The sequence below is a fragment of the Malaclemys terrapin genome, chromosome 1 (assembly GCF_027887155.1).
Source record: "Malaclemys terrapin pileata isolate rMalTer1 chromosome 1, rMalTer1.hap1, whole genome shotgun sequence".
NCBI lineage: Eukaryota > Metazoa > Chordata > Testudines > Emydidae > Malaclemys > Malaclemys terrapin.
In genome coordinates this window covers 335,942,827-335,959,808 of record NC_071505.1, presented here as the reverse complement: position 1 = coordinate 335,959,808, position 16,982 = coordinate 335,942,827, and the positions used below count along the sequence as shown (strand labels likewise).

Below are 16,982 nucleotides of genomic sequence, written 5' to 3'. Positions count from 1 at the left end.
GAGGCTCGCCCACAGGAAGAAAGAGCTCAGAGTTTCCCCACCTTCCTTACTGTAGGACAAAAAAACAGAAGGGGTTCCTCTGAATTGTCTCAATCAAGCATTTTTCAAGCGTCAGTCAATAGCTCCATTTTGATGGCATCTTTCCATTTAGTTAGAGTTCTTTTCATGTCTCCGGTTCCCAGAGGTAATTCACATGGGCAAAATGTGGAGCTCAGGGGTGAGATTATCACCAAGATCACTTAACACCAGACTGAAGGGTCAGCATCCAGTTGATATATTATGCTTTCAGTCGGATCACTTTCCAGAATCACAACAGTTTTTGTTTGTAAACTTTCCTAAGGCCCCATCCAGATCCTGCTGCAATCTATGGGGGCTTTCCCATTGATTTTAATGGGACCAGACAGCATGGTTAGTATACTCTGGACTGATTTCAATCTCAGCTGCACCAGTTTTAATGTAAATGAAGTTGATCTTGTTTAATAATGATGTATGTCAGAGAAGAATCAGGCCATCGTTCTCATGCTGATAATATAGGAGTCTATGAATTACAATACTTTTAAAAATACATTTGAAGTTTGTCTTTGGGAGGTGCTCAGATGCTATGGTGATGGGCACTTGTATGAAAAACTGGAAAGACAGAAAGGAATACATTTCATTTAGCCTGTAAGCTCTTTGATGCATTGACTGTCATTTATTATATGTCTGTACAACGTTGCGCACAGTGGGACCCAACCTGATTGTGCTCTTTAGGCATTATAAGTAGGCTTGGCAGAATTCAATGTTTTTTATAACTTCAACAGATAATATTGTTGTGTATTTATAATCATTTTTAAAATTTCACAATCGTGCAAAACTATGGATGTTAAGCATTTTTAACCATTATTTTTAACTATTTAAATTTTCACATTTGCAGGAAATTGGGGGGAGGGGTGGGAGAAGAGCCCGACAACTATTTAATGACAGTAGACGCTGAGATTCAAAAGTTAAAGCTTTCTAAACTGGTAAAACAAAATCATCAACATCACACGTCAAAATACACAGAGTAAGTATCCTTAAAGCAACAAATCCGACCTGTTTTTACTATTAATTTGCTAATCCATTTATAAAAAGCCTAATTCCAAAGTTTAAATCATTGGATTCTGATTCTAAGAAGTTTTCAAGCAGCATTTTTCTCACTTGGTTTATCTGTAGATTTCTAATATTTTTTCAATGTGTGTGTGTACAGTAAAGTCAACATTTACTGTAATTTACCAATAAAAATCGAATCTAGGTCTAAATATAGGTGTTATATCGTAACAACAGTTGTGGATGAAGAATAATAATACTTGCTCTTTTATTGCACCTTTCACCACTGGGTCTCAGTGTTTTGCACAAAGTAATTAATTAAGTCTCACACTACCCATGAAATAATTGCAGGACACAAATGTTAATTGAATTGTGATGCCAAGTCCCTTGCTCTAAAAAACAGATCACAATGTAGAAAGGCTTTGCCAGAAAGGATCCTTTGGTGTGTTGTTTGTGTCTTTCTTAGCTGAGATTAGATGGAAATAAGGAATGGAAAGGGTCCTGTAAATTAAAAGGAGAAGACAAACAAAACCCTTAATCCTGGATTAGAAAAGAAAAGTGAAAAAAGAAAAGGAAATTTATTCGTAGGGCAAAATATTGGGCTATATTTTAGGGTGAGTGAAAGAAAGCCTTAATATCTCAGTATAAATATAGGCTAAATAAATACAGCACAAGCTGAAGAATGAAGCATTAGTGACTTTCCTATTGATCTCAGGTGGTGCCCAGACACCATGGTAATTGCTGTATCAGAAATGCATAGCCAGATAGCTAGAAATTTTGGAAAGCTGAGCTGAACTAGGGTTAGTATACAGCGTCAAAGGATCAAGGATAAACTGAGCTCAAGTTAGCTTTTGGGGACAATCTTTAAACAACAAAAAGAAAGCTGCTTTATAAACACATCACAGTGCTGGAACCGTTTTACAGTTGAAGCCTTTTGCCGGTCGTGAGCAATGCAGCTCTAAGTGAAACAGTGGCTGTAAGGAGTTTAAATAAATGGAGAGCTGAAATAGCAGAGAGCGATCTGACTCCAATCAAATGAGTGGTTGTTTTGGCTCTGTAATACATTTTCCATCCATATCTTTAATTTGAATCAAATGCACATCTCTTTTGGTGTTTGTGAAATGCAACCGCATCACATGCTTAAAATGCAGGAAAATAGCAAGTGCTTTACTACATCAAATTATACATCCATCTGGCCTGGTAACTGGATCAGGAAGATACTTCTTCTGTTTCAGATGAAAGCAACTACTCTTCATCCCTAATTCACTTAGAAACCAATACTGTTCCTAGTATCTAGCCAAGCAGCTGGTGGACATGAAAGAGCTGGATAATCTAACAAGTCTTTTCCATTTCTAATGCCTATGATCTCTGTGGGGACAGAATTTTTTCTCCCAAGATGTGGAGTGATAGCAGAGCTTCTCCACAGAGCTGTCCTAGCAGCCCTTGTTCCTACCACATATTAGGGTTGCCAACCCTCCCGGATTGGCCGGGAGTCTACCAGAATTGGCTTCGATCTCCTGGGGGCTATTGAAAGCAATCTGGGAGATTTTAATAGGCTGCTAAAAGTCCGGTGGGTGGCGCAGCAGGGCTAAGGCAGGCTCTCCACCTGCCCTGGCTCCGGGCAGCTCCTGGAAGCAGACGGCATGTCCAGCTCCTAGGTGCAGGGGTGGCAAGGAGGTCTCCACGCACTGCTCCCACCTCAAGCGCTGACTCTGCTGCTCCCATTAGCCAGGAACCCCTCAGCCCCAGCCTGGAGCCCCTTCCTGCAACCCCGACCCTCTCATCCCCAGCCCCACCCCCGAGCCAGCACCCCCCAAATGGAGCCCTCATCCTCTTCCACACCCCAACCCTATGCCCCAGCCCTGAGCTCCCTCCTGCACCCCAAACCACTCATCCCCAGCCACACCCCAGAGCCCACATCTCCAGCCGGAGCCCTCAGATCCTCACACACCCCAACCCCCTGCCCTAGCCCGGAACGACCTCCCACACCCTGAACCCCTCATGTCTGGCCCCATCCTGGAGCCCACACCCCCAGCTGGAACCCTCACCCTCTCCCACACCCTAATCCCCTGCCCTAGCCCGCTGAAAGTGGGTGAGGGTGGAGAGAGCGAACAACAGAGGGAGCGGGGATGGAGTGAGCAGAGGCGGGGCCTTGGAAGAGGGGCGGGCAGGGGCATGCGGGATCCTCAAATTCTATTCAGTTACTGCACAGTGGAACCAGACTCGTTCCAGTGCAAGCAACGCCCTCCACACCTGCAGAAAAGGAGGCAGGATTTGGAGTTTGCCACTTGTGCCTTTTTGTACATGGGAGAAAAAATTCCTTCCTGACTCCCCCAACCAGCTACACAGTTTAATACTCTGGAGCACAGGATTTGTTCATCCTTGTTACTGCCGTACCTTGTATAATTGAAAATTGTACAAACAGTCCCCAAATGAACAATTTCTGTTAAAATTACAGCCACAACATGTGTTTCCATGACCTCCAGGAACAGCAAATTTGCAGATTAGTTACAGGCTGCCTAAAGTCATCTTTCCTTTCAGTGGCTCTGATTTCACTGCCCTTGCAGTTTTTAGGTTGCAGCCATGACCTAATACAGTTTTCTCTTTGGCGTATGCACCTTACAAGACCAGCCTGTGAAGTGTCTTCAGGATTTGGATATAAGGCTCTCCCTTTGCATTAGCTGTCAGTGCATGCAGTGCTCTGCTATTGGTGTGCTTTGTTGCAATTGACTTAGTGTAGTCTCAATGAATATTTGAAAAGATAGCAGAAAGTGAATTTAAAGCTGGTTAATTCCAATGAAAAATAGCCTCTGATGCTTAATAGGCTTTTTTCTATTTTGTTTGCCATTATCTCTCAAGACCAGTGATTCAATCCTGCAAAAGCTTCAGCTAGAGCACAATGTTTACACATGCTGCCAGTCATTAAGTTTATATGGACTCTTGCTTCTTTCCCAATTGCTTCTTTCTTGCTTGCTTCTTTCCCCCCCACCCACAGATCTTTGAAATGAAAGAACAGCAAGATAAATAAGCCACAGACTATTAAAGAGCACAAACTCTTTGGTAAAATGGAAATACACCTGCTAGTCTATGGCTTTTCAGTCTTAAATAGATGACATAGTGGATGCTGCAGATGTGTTTTAAAAAAATGCAACTGTCTCCTGCAAAGAGTTTCAAAAAGGTCCAAATGGCTCTTTGTTTTCATGCTGATCGATGTATCCGTCCATCCATCCCAGACCTAAGCAAGAGCTCTGTGTAAGCCTGAAAGCTTGTCTCTTTCACCAACAAAAGGTGGGCCAATTAAAGATATTATCTCACCCGCCTCATCTCTCTAATATCTGTGTGTGTCTGTTTTGTATCTGAGCACCCGTCACATAAAACATATTAGCAATAGCCAAGTCCCCAGTGGAGTTCATGAAGTCTCTGGCTCGTTTCAGGTTAAGAAAACTCTGCTTGAAGTAGTTTTTTTGTTTTTGTTTTCATTTGAATGGAGGGCTGTGCTGTGAATGGCATTCTGGTGCACTACCTTCCCCAGTGGACTGGAGCATTAGTATCAACTGCCACGTGGATGAAAGAGAATTAAACTCCAAATCACTGCCAGGGGCCCTGATCCAAAGCTAGCGCACTTTAATGGGAGTCTTTCCATTGACTTCAACTTCTTTTGGATTGGGTCAATGGTCATAAAAGAGAATTTCCATAATTACTTTAACTAGCAAGAGCCAGTGGCAACTCGCCAAGTTATCAACATTCACAAGACATAATCAGGGCTATATTTTGCCACTCTTACTCATGTTCAACAATACCTTAACAATTCAAACAGTCTCAGGGAAATCAATAGGAGTGACATACTACTCAACATGAGTAAGGATATCTGAAGACTCTGACAAACAAATACAGAAGTACATAAATATCAGTGATCTAACAATAAATAAGCACTTATTTTGTAAACAGACCAGAAAATTAAAAAATGCATTGTTATTAAAAATGTCATAATTTTGATCAGGATACAACCCTTCTTGTCAGAAGTTGATCAAAGTAAATTTTTGGGGGGAGGTGATACAATTCTTATCTGCAACTTGACAGGATGTAAAAAATAATTACAAATGAAAAGGTTATTCATAATTTTTAAATGAGTTAATTAGTAAACCCAGTCAGAGTCTCTCATTACAGTAATTAATAATTGATTATACTTGAAATTAAACACAATTTTTCATCAAAATCTAATTAAATAACTGCTTTTTTGCCTGCTGATTAAATCATTGGGCTTGGCAGTGATACTCTTTGTTAAATATGTTTATGCTGTACTGAACCGATGAATTTTATTTTTAATAATTGATAGTTCCTTTAGAAATTAGCAATAACGACCCATAATTACAACAGTTCAACCTGATCAGCATTCCTGGCACCTTGCCAGCAACACACAGTGCTTGGCAGATGCCACAGGATTCATTCAAATGGGGAAAAAAGGACCTAAGCATAACCCATGGACATAATTTTTAACCATATTAACTATGAATTAAACCAGGACTTCAAAACTGCTGGAAAAGGTTTCTGAACAGGAGACCATTAAGGGGCAAGTCAGCCTTCCAGACCTGTCTGTAACACAGCAAAGTGTATATACATCCACAGTCATAATTAATGGACACCAACGTTTTAAGTGAGCTATGAAGAGATACCTCTGACACAGAGAGACAATGTCCAATGGAACCCTGTTCAGTGCATAAGGAAAATGCTAGATAAATGAGACAGACAGGCTCAAACGTAAGTAGCAAATGATAAAACTGACTGTACATTCCATCAAACTGTTACTGATTTAATGCTGGTTAATTAATCATTTCTGCTCCTATTAGAGCAAGCACAAAAGTGAACCAAGTATAATATGAGTCAGCAGTGGAAAAGATTCAGTCATTAGAGCAGCACACATAAAGGGAACATGGTGAAACTGATTATTGGTGGTAACTGTAGGAATAATTATACACATATGAAATGAAAGCGAAAAATCTTTCAATCCAGGTAACTATTTGCTAGTTCTTATTGCAACATTTTACAGATCTTTAGCCTACAGGAAGTTACAGTGAAATCAAAGAAACAGCTTGTTTATGCCACACAGAACAGGATCTTTCACCTGTGGCTACACAACAGTTTGCATCATTGCCATTTTAAAAGAGGAGTCTAGCAGAGAACCTATATAAACTAATACCAGGTTTATCAGCAAAGAAGGAAGAGAAATGAAAGGTAATACCTAGACCTTAGAAGTTGAGGAATACTATTCTCACCTTACTAGTTCAGTTGCTCCTTGCAATAAGCACTGGAAACCTTAGAAATCCAGGAAACCAATTGCAGACAAAACTCAAACAAAAATGTCCTTGCACAGCTGCAACAGGACAGCAAATTTTCCAGATCTTCTGTATTTCAAAGTTAATTTATTCCACTAACCCTCAAAATGTTGAGCGAAAGCCCCTGAACTACTTCCTCAGTCTACGAAAACTCCTAGACTGTTCCCCTTATTCATGCAAGTAGTTCCATTAATTTCAATAAAATTACTCGTGTAAGACAAGCAACATTTAGGCTAGGTCTACACTACAGCGGGGGGTCAACCTAAGATACGGAACTTCAGCTACGTGAATAGCGTAGCTGAAGTTGCGTATTTGAGGTCGACTTACCTGGCTGTGAGGACGGCGGCAAGTCGACCGCTGCCGCGCCGCCGTCGACTCCGCTGCCGCCTCTTGCTGCGGTGGATTTCCAGAGTCGACGGCAGAGCGATCAGGGATTGATTTTATTGCGTCTTCACTAGACGCGATAAGTCGATCCCCAATAGATCGATTGCTACCCGCCGATCCGGCGGGTAGTGAAGACGTGCCCTTAGCTCCAAGCCAAGTGGAGATTTTGCCAGAATAAGAACAGAGCCAACATTTCAGGATTTGGAGTCTGACTTGGCTCCCACTGACTTTGATGGGAGCACAGTCGGGACCCCAGTCTCGCTACTATGGTTTATTGTAGGAGGGCTTGTCTCATTCTAGCTGATTCCAACTCTTTCTCGAGCAGAAAAGGAACAATTCAAACTCTTTACATACAGCATATGGAACAGGTTCTATTAAACCTTAGTGGTACTATTAAATGAAGTGAGCCCCACATTGCAACACCCACCAAATTCAATGGGCTTACACAGGTTTCAGGGCTTGTCAGACAGAGAGTTAGTGCACAGCGAGCTGGCGTGTAAATCCACAGTGCAGCAGCCTGCTGCGCACTAAAGATCCATGTGGACCCAGTACCTGCACATTAAAAGTTCCCTAGTGCACACTGACTTGCTGCTTTTTGAGACTGGAATATGTCAAAGCACACTAGAGAACTTTTAGTGCGCAGTTGCATGGTCCATGCAGCCAGTTAGCGCACGGCAGACTAGTGTGTTGTAGATTTACACCTCAGCTTGCCACACACTAACTCTCCATCTAGGCAAGCCCCAAGAGGCCTTACTTGTTAGTTACTATGGGTGTAACCAACTTGGTCTTGCAGTTCCCAAATGTTAGCAACACTGGCGCTGAGGGTAGAGAATAAAAAGGCTGAAAAGTGGAATATGCTTACCGATAAAATAAGCAAGCAGGATCACCAGCGTGACTGAGATGATAATGGCACTCAGAGCGGCACATTTCCAGTTACAGTACTTATAGGGTTTCTTCAGATTAAAGGCAGGCCTAGAGAAGGTACTTCTGGGAAGGGGTCTAGGGGGAGGTGAGTACACAGTGCTGGACGTCAGGGGATATCCCGGTGATGTTGTACAAAAGAGGGGAGAGGTGCCTCCGGGTTTGAACAGGAAATGCCTGAGGGAAGAAAGACAAAGAGTAGGTAACTCTTCACGAAAATAAAAGCAGAGGCAAAATTCAAAACTTAGGGATGGTGGCTGCTTCCGGAGTGAAGAAAGCAGCTTCACACAATGTTTTGTAAATACATGGATGCCATGCACAGAAGAGAAGAATAAAAAACAGACAAGTCACACAAAGTAAAGGAAAAACGTCACAGTGCCAACAATACTGCAGAGAACACTTCGACAGAAAGAGATGTCTCCACAGGAAAAGCTCACATTACAGTGAAATGAGAAATCCCAAGGATAGCGAGGACAGATCAGTTCACGCAAGCAGGACTGAGGGCCTGATCCTGCTCCCAGTGAAACTTTCAATTGAATTTTAATGGGAGCAAGTTGGAGATGGGGGAGAGCATGAACATTTATCCAAACATACTGATTGCTGCAAGAGAGCTTTGTTTTGTTTGTTTGTTTTTTGCTGTGTGGAGATGGGGAAAAGGGAGTCCTTTCACGGTGTCGAAATTGCCACAGTGTCCCCGGTTTTCCATCCCTACATTTTGACAGCAGCCATATTTTAGCCTAGTTGTTTTATGGAACACAGTAATGTAAGTACATTGAGCAAGTCTCACTTCAATCAGAGGAAAGAATCCCATTGACTTCTATGGGAGTTGGGTCAAACTGTAAATGAAAATTCCAATTTTCAGGAAAAGCTCTTGAGAACTTTAAGGCACCTGAATCCCTCTATTCCTGGATTTTCTTCAGGAGTGAAGGGACAGGAAGGAGAAACAGTGGTAGCCTGGGTGGTAGGCCTGATGCTCCTCTCTCTACGCCAGTGTAAACCAGGAGTAACTCCACTACTGTGGGATCAGAATCAGGCCCAATGCAGCTAGTATTTTTAGTCATGATTTTATGGGCTAGATCCTGAGCAGTGATAAATCAGTACCGCCCCACTGAAGTCAATGGGGTTATGCTGGTTTATGCCAGTTCAGCATGTGGCCCAAGGTTTCCATCTCAAAGACACACATGTAATAATAGGGACGAACTCTCACATGCAGAAACATTGCTGTGAAAAAAAGTCATGGAACAATTTCTGCAGTATAAAGTGATGTGGATTTTCTTTCAGAACAATGTTTATACTACTTCTGGCAAACCCGTTCATTAACTGTACAAAATAATGGTTGCTAGAACATGACTCATTATTTCCACTATTCGTCTAGATTAAAACTTTAATTCTTGCAGCAGTGTCTCCACTATTAATTTATTTCTTTGCTTTATTTAGATACAGATTTATTTGGTCCCCATTGAAGAGGCATCTGCAGTGTACAAATGTAACAAGCAGTATTGCAGTTGATAATTATTATTTAATTAGGAAACCACTAACACACAGCATGTCATACAAGTTCGCTGTAATGTGTAATCTTCTTAGAAGCCGTTTATAACTTAAAAAGTTATATGATCAAAAGTTAAATTAAAAAAAGTGATGGTTACCATCAAAATGGGATGTTAAATCAACACCAAAGGCCTGGGTTTAAAGAAATGCCCTATCATCACTGCTATCAGTGTCAAAAAGATACTTCTGTTCCTTTGTAAGGCAATGAACCTGGAAAATATCAGTTTAACATTTGCAGTATTGTTCAGCCAGCCTCATAGTAGTTTAAAGTCTTCACTGAAATGCAAGTAACCTTCGTTTGTAAAGGATTGTAAATTGCTACAGATACAGCTTATTGGTGAAATGATTTTCAAAATGGCAAAGAAAGCCAATGAGATGCTATGGATCATCAGCATATTAATGAGAGTTCCATTAATATGTACAGGATGCTGTGCTCCAAGCTCTGGAACCTCATTTTTTAAAGCCATCTTAGAAGAGGCAAAAAATGGCATTGCCCTTAAAACATCATTGAAGTGACAAATGCTTTCATGCAAAGATCATAATGACTGTACAGTAAACAGAAAGACCACATAAGTGTCACATACCCATCATTGTAAGCACCGTCATGTCGGGAGGAGGTGAGAATGTCCATCTCAATGAGGTTGTCCTGCAATGTCTCTAGGAATGTCTGCTTTGCTATGTTTCTACATACATATGGAAACATGAATGAAGCCAGTGAGTCATGCATCTATGAAGTGTGATCGTATAAACCACAATGGTTATAGTGCAGTTGTGCATGGAATTAGAATGATGGACCATATATTTATATGTATAAGATATTACACATATACATATACAGCATTTAAGAATGTTCACTTCTAAGTATGCGTATACACACATATATATGAGCGCACACACATCCCTGTGTGCACATATATAAAGTTCAGGTTTTTATGTCTATGTACATTATTATTTTGCTGACAGTGCAGAAAAAATATGTATGAAACGTTTTGATCTGCCGGATTCAAAAGACCAAATCTTAATTTAGCAAAGCTGTACCCCAATAATGAGTGTGCATCAGTGTCTGTTTCTGTGCAAAGACTGAATACACTACCCAAATACTGTCAATACCGTGGTTCCATCTTGTGTCATCACTAAGGCTAAGATTTTGTCATGGTTATTTTTAGTAAAAGTCATGGACAGGTCACAGGCAATAAACAAAAATTCACGGAAACTGTGACCTGTCTGTGACTTGCTGTTGCGATTCCATGGTTTCCCCCACCACCGTGGTGGCTGGGAGCTGTGGGGTTGCCCCTCCGCCCACGGTGGTTTGGAACTGCTGGGTGACCATATTTCCCAAAGAGAAAATGGGACACCCCCAGCCGCTCGCCCGAGGCGTCCCCTTCCCCCGTGCGAGGCTATCGCCCGTCGCTGGAACCCTGAGAAGGGCCCCCTCAGGAGTCTGTCACCTGTCACTGGAACTTTGCAGGGGGCCCGTCGCCTGTCTCTGGAACCCTGCCAGGGCCCCACTGGCTGCCAGCTCCAGAGTCCTACAGCCCCAGAGGCTGAAGCAGAGATTGTCAGGGAGGTCTCTGGAAATCCTTAGTCATCACATATCTCCAGCCAAGCACGTAACCAGATGGATTCTCTGTTTTGTTTAAATCCTTACTTTGCACTTTGAATTGGGTAATTAACAACTGAATTAATCTAATCTTCTTACTTATTTTAGTGAGGCAATGTTAGTCTGAGAAATATAGAAGCGGAGATATTTGGATTTTGCCGCACGTGCACATTTTAAATAAACATTCTCTCAATTACTGAGTGGCAAAAACCGGAATAAGTTATCTGTAATTCTCATAATGGATTGCTGGTGGTGGATAACTTAAACAAATGGCATCTCGGTCTGAAATACCCTGGTTTGGGTTTTGAAAAGTCTTGCCCCTTCCCAGTTTTGTTTGTACATATATGGAGATGAGCCAAATCCAGAGTCATATAGCTTAAACTCCTTAATACTTTTGGTTGGGGGGATTGGGAGTGACCCAGAGCCAACCACTCAACTTCAAATGTTTTATAATTACATTTGGAACTTCTATAGCACCATCAAGGATCTCAAAGCTCCTTACAAACACTTAAGTCTCAGTTTACAGAAAATGAGGCACAGACAGGGGAACGTGCCCAAGGTCCCACAATCGGTCAGAGGCAGAGCTGGGAACCAGAACCGAGACCTCCTGGCCTGCAGTCCTGTGCCACAAGACCAGACACAAGAACATCCGTCTCATCTTCTGCAAAATCAAATCCATCCCTGATTTTGCCATTCTCTATTTTCAAACAACAAAAGTAAATCTGAGTCTGCATCTTGAAACGTCAGTAAATTCCCAAGCCAAGACTAAAGAAGAGAAACACATCAGCCTTGTGACACTTGATCACTTATGCAGGATTAAGGGCTTACAAGATATGAGAGGCATGTGGTGAACTCTGTCACAGAAGCTGTATTCAGGTAGCAGGCTATACTAAGGGAAACTTCAGTACTGCCGCATTATGCAAACCTCCCTCTATGAAGTGTCCTTAACCTTAGTTTTCATCTCTCCTTCTCGCTAATGCCAGTACTCCTTTAGTTCAAGCCCCCGCCTTTGTTGGCTATGGGCTGCACTGACAGCACAGATCTGCAGTTGATCCCAGTGACAGGAATGTGATTCATATTCATAGCTTTCAAGTACAGTGGATCAACATGCTTGAGCTGAGACATAGCACTGGAAATATCAACCCATCTCCAAGTATTTACTGCTTCCACTCGTTCCCCAAGAATGCAGGAAAAGTTGGATGTTATTCAATGTAATAAAGAAGCTACACACTCGCACACAGAGCCTTTAATGGATAAAAGGCAAGGCACCTAACACCACAGTAATCAGTAAAGGTTCATGAACAGTTAAAATTTGTGTAAAACTGGTGATTTCATGTATTTCAGTTGTGAATTGTCAATAAAATGGGAGATAACACTGGGTTATGTGAGCTTCTGATGCATGTCAGGAACACAGCAGTCACACCCTGAGCTACATTGGCAATTATTATACAACTGCGCTCTTCATTTACTATGGGCCAGATTCTAACTCTTTACTTAATCTGAGTAGGGGTTTACTCTGGGTAGACTTGCTAATTCTGGAGTAAAATCCTGACTCAACATGAGTCAGGGAGGTATAATCTGGTCCTCGGTGCTTACAGCCTGAAATTCTCTGGGACTAGAGTTGTCCTGAAGCTACAGCTGTGCCAGACAAATGGCTCTCTCAGCTGGCATTTATTTGCTCACTGCAAGGTCACATTTACCAGAACAGAAAGGAGAGGTCAGAGAAAAAAGGGAGGAATAAAGAGCAGAGAAAGCGTGGGGAGAAATGACTCACCTGTAAGATCTCACTGCTGAGCAAAGATGTTTTCATACAATACATTGCTTTTAAAGCAGCAAAGGAAGAAGAAGTGGAGAAAAGAGAGGCAGAAAGAGAACTAGAGGAAAAGGGGAGAGGAGTGAGGAAAAAGAAATGAAGGAAAGGAGGGAAGGAGGAGATGTGAGGAGGGGCTCTTCTTCCAGCAACATATGAAATTCTCATGGGCATAGTATTTGTAAAATTTAAGCACCTATACTTTGCATTTATGATAGCTTTTGCATTAAATTTAACCTGTCCCCACCTAACCCTCCACTCTGAACATCCCTAGGTCATTCAAAAGCTGAACCCAGATCTGAATTCTGCTAATAGTCCCAATGTTATTTAAAATGAAAACCAGACACCATCAAATTTGGGATGGGAGAGGTTTGCAATCCCAGTGTTGTATACACATTTTCTAGCTTGTGCTGGTCTCTGTTTAAAAGATATAGCTTTCTCTTTATGTTTTCTCTCTGTGCTGGCTAATGTGGAATTACAAAAATGGATATTCAACAGAAATACAGTTCCATTTTTGACATGAGATTATCACAATACCACATTTCTATACTTCAAAGGTCTTAATTCTTGGATTAATTTCTCTGGGATGGAATTTATTTTTTAAACGTTGAACTTTTTGTGGTTTACTTATTTATTATTCCACTAGTTGCTGATCTTTTTGATCCCTAAGTGGCTAGATTTTTGCAGTGGGAAGAATCTACACAGTTACTGTACATAGCAGGAAGAATTCTGCTTTCAAGTCTGAAGGACAAACCTGAACAACGGTGTCTGGTTTCTGAGAACTCTCTCAGAAGTAAAGGTAAGATCTGTGGATGTCGGAGATGAGCCACACTGAGAAGAGCCACACGTTACTAATCCTCCATGCGATGCAGTCTCTCTTTATTATGTTGCCACTATCTCTTCAACATATCTTATTATCCAAATAGTTTGTTTAGTGGGGGAACAATAGTATCTTGATGCTGTCCAACTGAATTACTAGTCAGCACGTAGACTCTTTTACCTGTTCTTTATCTGGAAAACTCTCAGGTGATACTGGTCATAACAAACATAAAGGCAATATAATGCCCTTCCAGCTGACATGTCAGAAGCTACATAACTGCGCACCAAATAATCTGTTTTCTATACAATGTCCATGTATAGTGTGATGACAGCCAGGATCAAGTAACCATGACCATAGTTTGTGAAGCAAGTGAAAGCCTTAAACTAAATACAAAGACTTCTTCTTGTCAGTAAATTCTAGATGACCAGTCTGGTTAAGAGCAATAATACGAATTCCCCAATATGTCTATGACAGTTAAGTAATATGCAAATAAAACACACTGCTTTAGGCTTGGAGAGACATTCACCAGACCTATTATGGTGGAACAGTAGTGATGCTATAATTAAGGATGTGTCAGAGTTTTCAGTTTAACAAGGGGCATAGTCTTGGCTCTAGATACCTGACAGACCACCTCTCTTTCTCTCCATGCATCACTGTAATTGTTAAGATTTCTGATGCTCGCTCGCTCTCCCTCATGGTCCATGGGTTTGGACATCTAGGCATGTAATGTTTTCAGGGGAGGGCCTTTAACTCTGAGGTTACACCACTGATCCCACAAAGCCAGGTTATTATTTATTTCGGGTATGGCAGCAGGTGCCCTGAGACCCCAAGTAGATTTGGTGACCCCATTGTGCTAGGCACTGTACGACCACAAAAGAAGACAAGACCTCTCCTCCAAAAGCCTTACAATCTAAATTAAGACAAGACGAAACAAGGGAGTGTAACAAATAGCAAGAGGGAAGGGGCAGAGTAAAACCATTATAATAACATGGTTACATAGGCTAACAATTGCATAATTTGACTGCTGTGAATCAACTGAGAGGTGTTTTTCCCCATCTTTTTCTTTTTTTAAAATGAGTACAGTCTCCCACAGTATTCTTGCCAGCAAATTAAAGAAGTATGGGCTGAATGAATGGACTATAAGGTGGATAGAAAGCTGGCTAGATCGTCGGGCACAACGGGTAGTGATCAATGGCTCTGTTTCTAGTTGGCAGCCGATTTCAAGCGGAGTGCCCCAAGAGTCGGTCCTGGGGCCCGTTTTGTTCAATATCTTCATTAATGATCTGGAGGATGGCGTGGACTGCACTCTCAGCAATTTTGCAGATGACACTATACTGGGAGGAGTGGTAGATACGCTGGAGGGTAGGGATACGATACAGAGGGACCTAGACAAATTAGAGGATTGGGCCAAAAGAAACCTGTCGAGGTTCAACAAGGACAAGTGCAGAGTCCTGCACTTAGGATGGAAGAATCCCATTCACTGTTACAGACTAGGGACTGAATGGCTAGGAAGCAGTTCTGCAGAAAAGGACCTAGGGGTTACAGTGGACGAGAAGCTGGATATGAGTCAACAGTATGCCCTTGTTGCCAAGAAAGCTAACGGCATTTTGGGCTGTATAAGTAGGGGCATTGCCAACAGATCAAGGGACATGATCATTCCCCTCTATTCGACATTGGTGAGGCCTCATCTGGAGTACTGTGTCCAGTTTTGGGCCCCACACTACAAGAAGGATGTGGAAAAATTGGAAAGAGTCCAACGGAGGGCAACAAAAATGATTAGGGGGCTGAAGCACATGACTTATGAGGAGGAACTGGGATTGTTTAGTCTGCAGAAGAGAAGAATGAGGGGGGGATTTGATAGCTGCTTTCAACTACCTGAAAGGGGGTTCCAAAGAGGATGGATCTAGACTGTTCTCAGTGGTACCTGATGACAGAACAAGGAGTAATGGTCTCAAGTTGCAGCAGGGGAGGTTTAGGTTGGCTATTAGAAAAAACTTTTTCACTAGGAGGGTGGTGAAGCACTGGAATGCGTTACCTAGGGAGGTGGTGGAATCTCCATCCTTAGAGGTTTTTAAGGCCCGGCTTGACAAAGTCTTGGCTGGTTGCAGTTGGTCTTGCTTTGAGCAAGGGATTGGACTAGATGACCTCCTGAGGTCCCTTCCAACCCTGATATTCTATGATTCTATGCTAGACCTGACTACTATTCAATTTAGCTATCATTTTTGGCTCAGTTTCTTTTAGAAGTTAGGGCCTTAGTTGATATTAACTATTTTCATACTGTTCATTATATATTATGTACTCAAATCCCGAGACAATATGGAAGGAGCATATTTAAAAATAGGTTAGGCCCCTACATAGCTCTGATAGCTAAGGGCCTTACCCTGGAGTAATCTCACTGAAATTAAATGGACTACTCATAGAAGGGCTGCAGAATTGGGCCCAGAATAAGCTATGATGTACATTTCCTTAGTAGAGAAACAAGCTGTAAAGTTCACTGCCTGAGCATATATGCACTTGAGTTAGTACCCTAATAAAATTACTGCAACCGTGGCCAAGTCACATTTATAGCACTAACATGTAATTTTGTCCTAATCTTTTGGGGCCAGCTTCTTAGCTGGGTTTTAATCAGTCAGTCCCTGAGAAATCAATTAGCCTGAAATGCCATGAAAATGTTAAATTGGGACATAATTTGGAGGTTCAGAGGCGCCTGCAAACATGGCTCTTACCCAGATAGATCAAAACATACACCTGCTTTTAAAAACAATGTTCTCAGCAGTGCAGCTTTGGGGACTCAACTGAGCAGATTCTGCCCTAGAGTGGATGCACAGAGCTCCCATTGAGCTCAGTGAGAGTCCATGCATGCAATGGACTGACAAATTTGGCGCTTAGCTTGGTTTTGGGATCTAGTAAATGTTATATTCTGTCTGGAATCTATCCTGGTGCTTTGTTCATCCCAACTGAGGCAGTTAAGTGAATTGATATGCCCTAGGGAGGGGGAGAAACAGATATCAAGGTTGGAACCAAAGAAGGGCTCCAGTGGCTTTCTCCTTGGGCAAAAGGAATGGTAGAGCGTGATCTCTGGAGAATGAAGAGGTAATTCTGCAAGCTGAACAGGAGTAGAGGCATTTGCCATCAGGGAAAGTCTTGAGTCAAAACTGCTGAGCAGGCCCAGATGTGAGGAAGTGGGGTTGAGGAACTATAATGAGCCCCAGCTTAGAAGCCAACAGATTTGGTGGGGAGGACATAGAATTGGTGAATTGGAAAAATTGTGTGCATGCTTGTTTGTGATAGATAGTGTGTGTTAGAGCATGTCTACACGGTGAGATAGTACGCAGCAATAGGTGTAAACACAGCACAGTACCTGGCCATGTGGACCCAGCTACTGCACAGTAAAAGTTCCCTATGGCACTTTGATCTACTCTGCTTTGAAACGGAAGTAGATCAAAGCACACTTCAGAACTTTCATTGTGTGCTATCAGGGCCCACACAACCAATTAGTGC

At 42.0% G+C, this 16,982-nt stretch overlaps 1 protein-coding gene across 3 annotated transcripts in view; it reads right to left on the bottom strand.

The window, feature by feature from the left end:
• The window catches only part of TENM4 (teneurin transmembrane protein 4), a 752,323-nt gene that overhangs the window by 226,060 nt on the left and 509,281 nt on the right, over window positions 1-16,982 (bottom strand). For all 3 annotated transcript variants that reach the window (XM_054015769.1, XM_054015770.1, XM_054015771.1), the window contains 2 exons: window positions 9,836-9,934; window positions 7,645-7,880 (listed from right to left, as the gene is read on the bottom strand). In XM_054015769.1, the coding sequence (XP_053871744.1) occupies window positions 7,645-7,880; window positions 9,836-9,934 (335 nt within the window). The remainder of the gene's footprint in view (window positions 1-7,644; window positions 7,881-9,835; window positions 9,935-16,982) is intronic.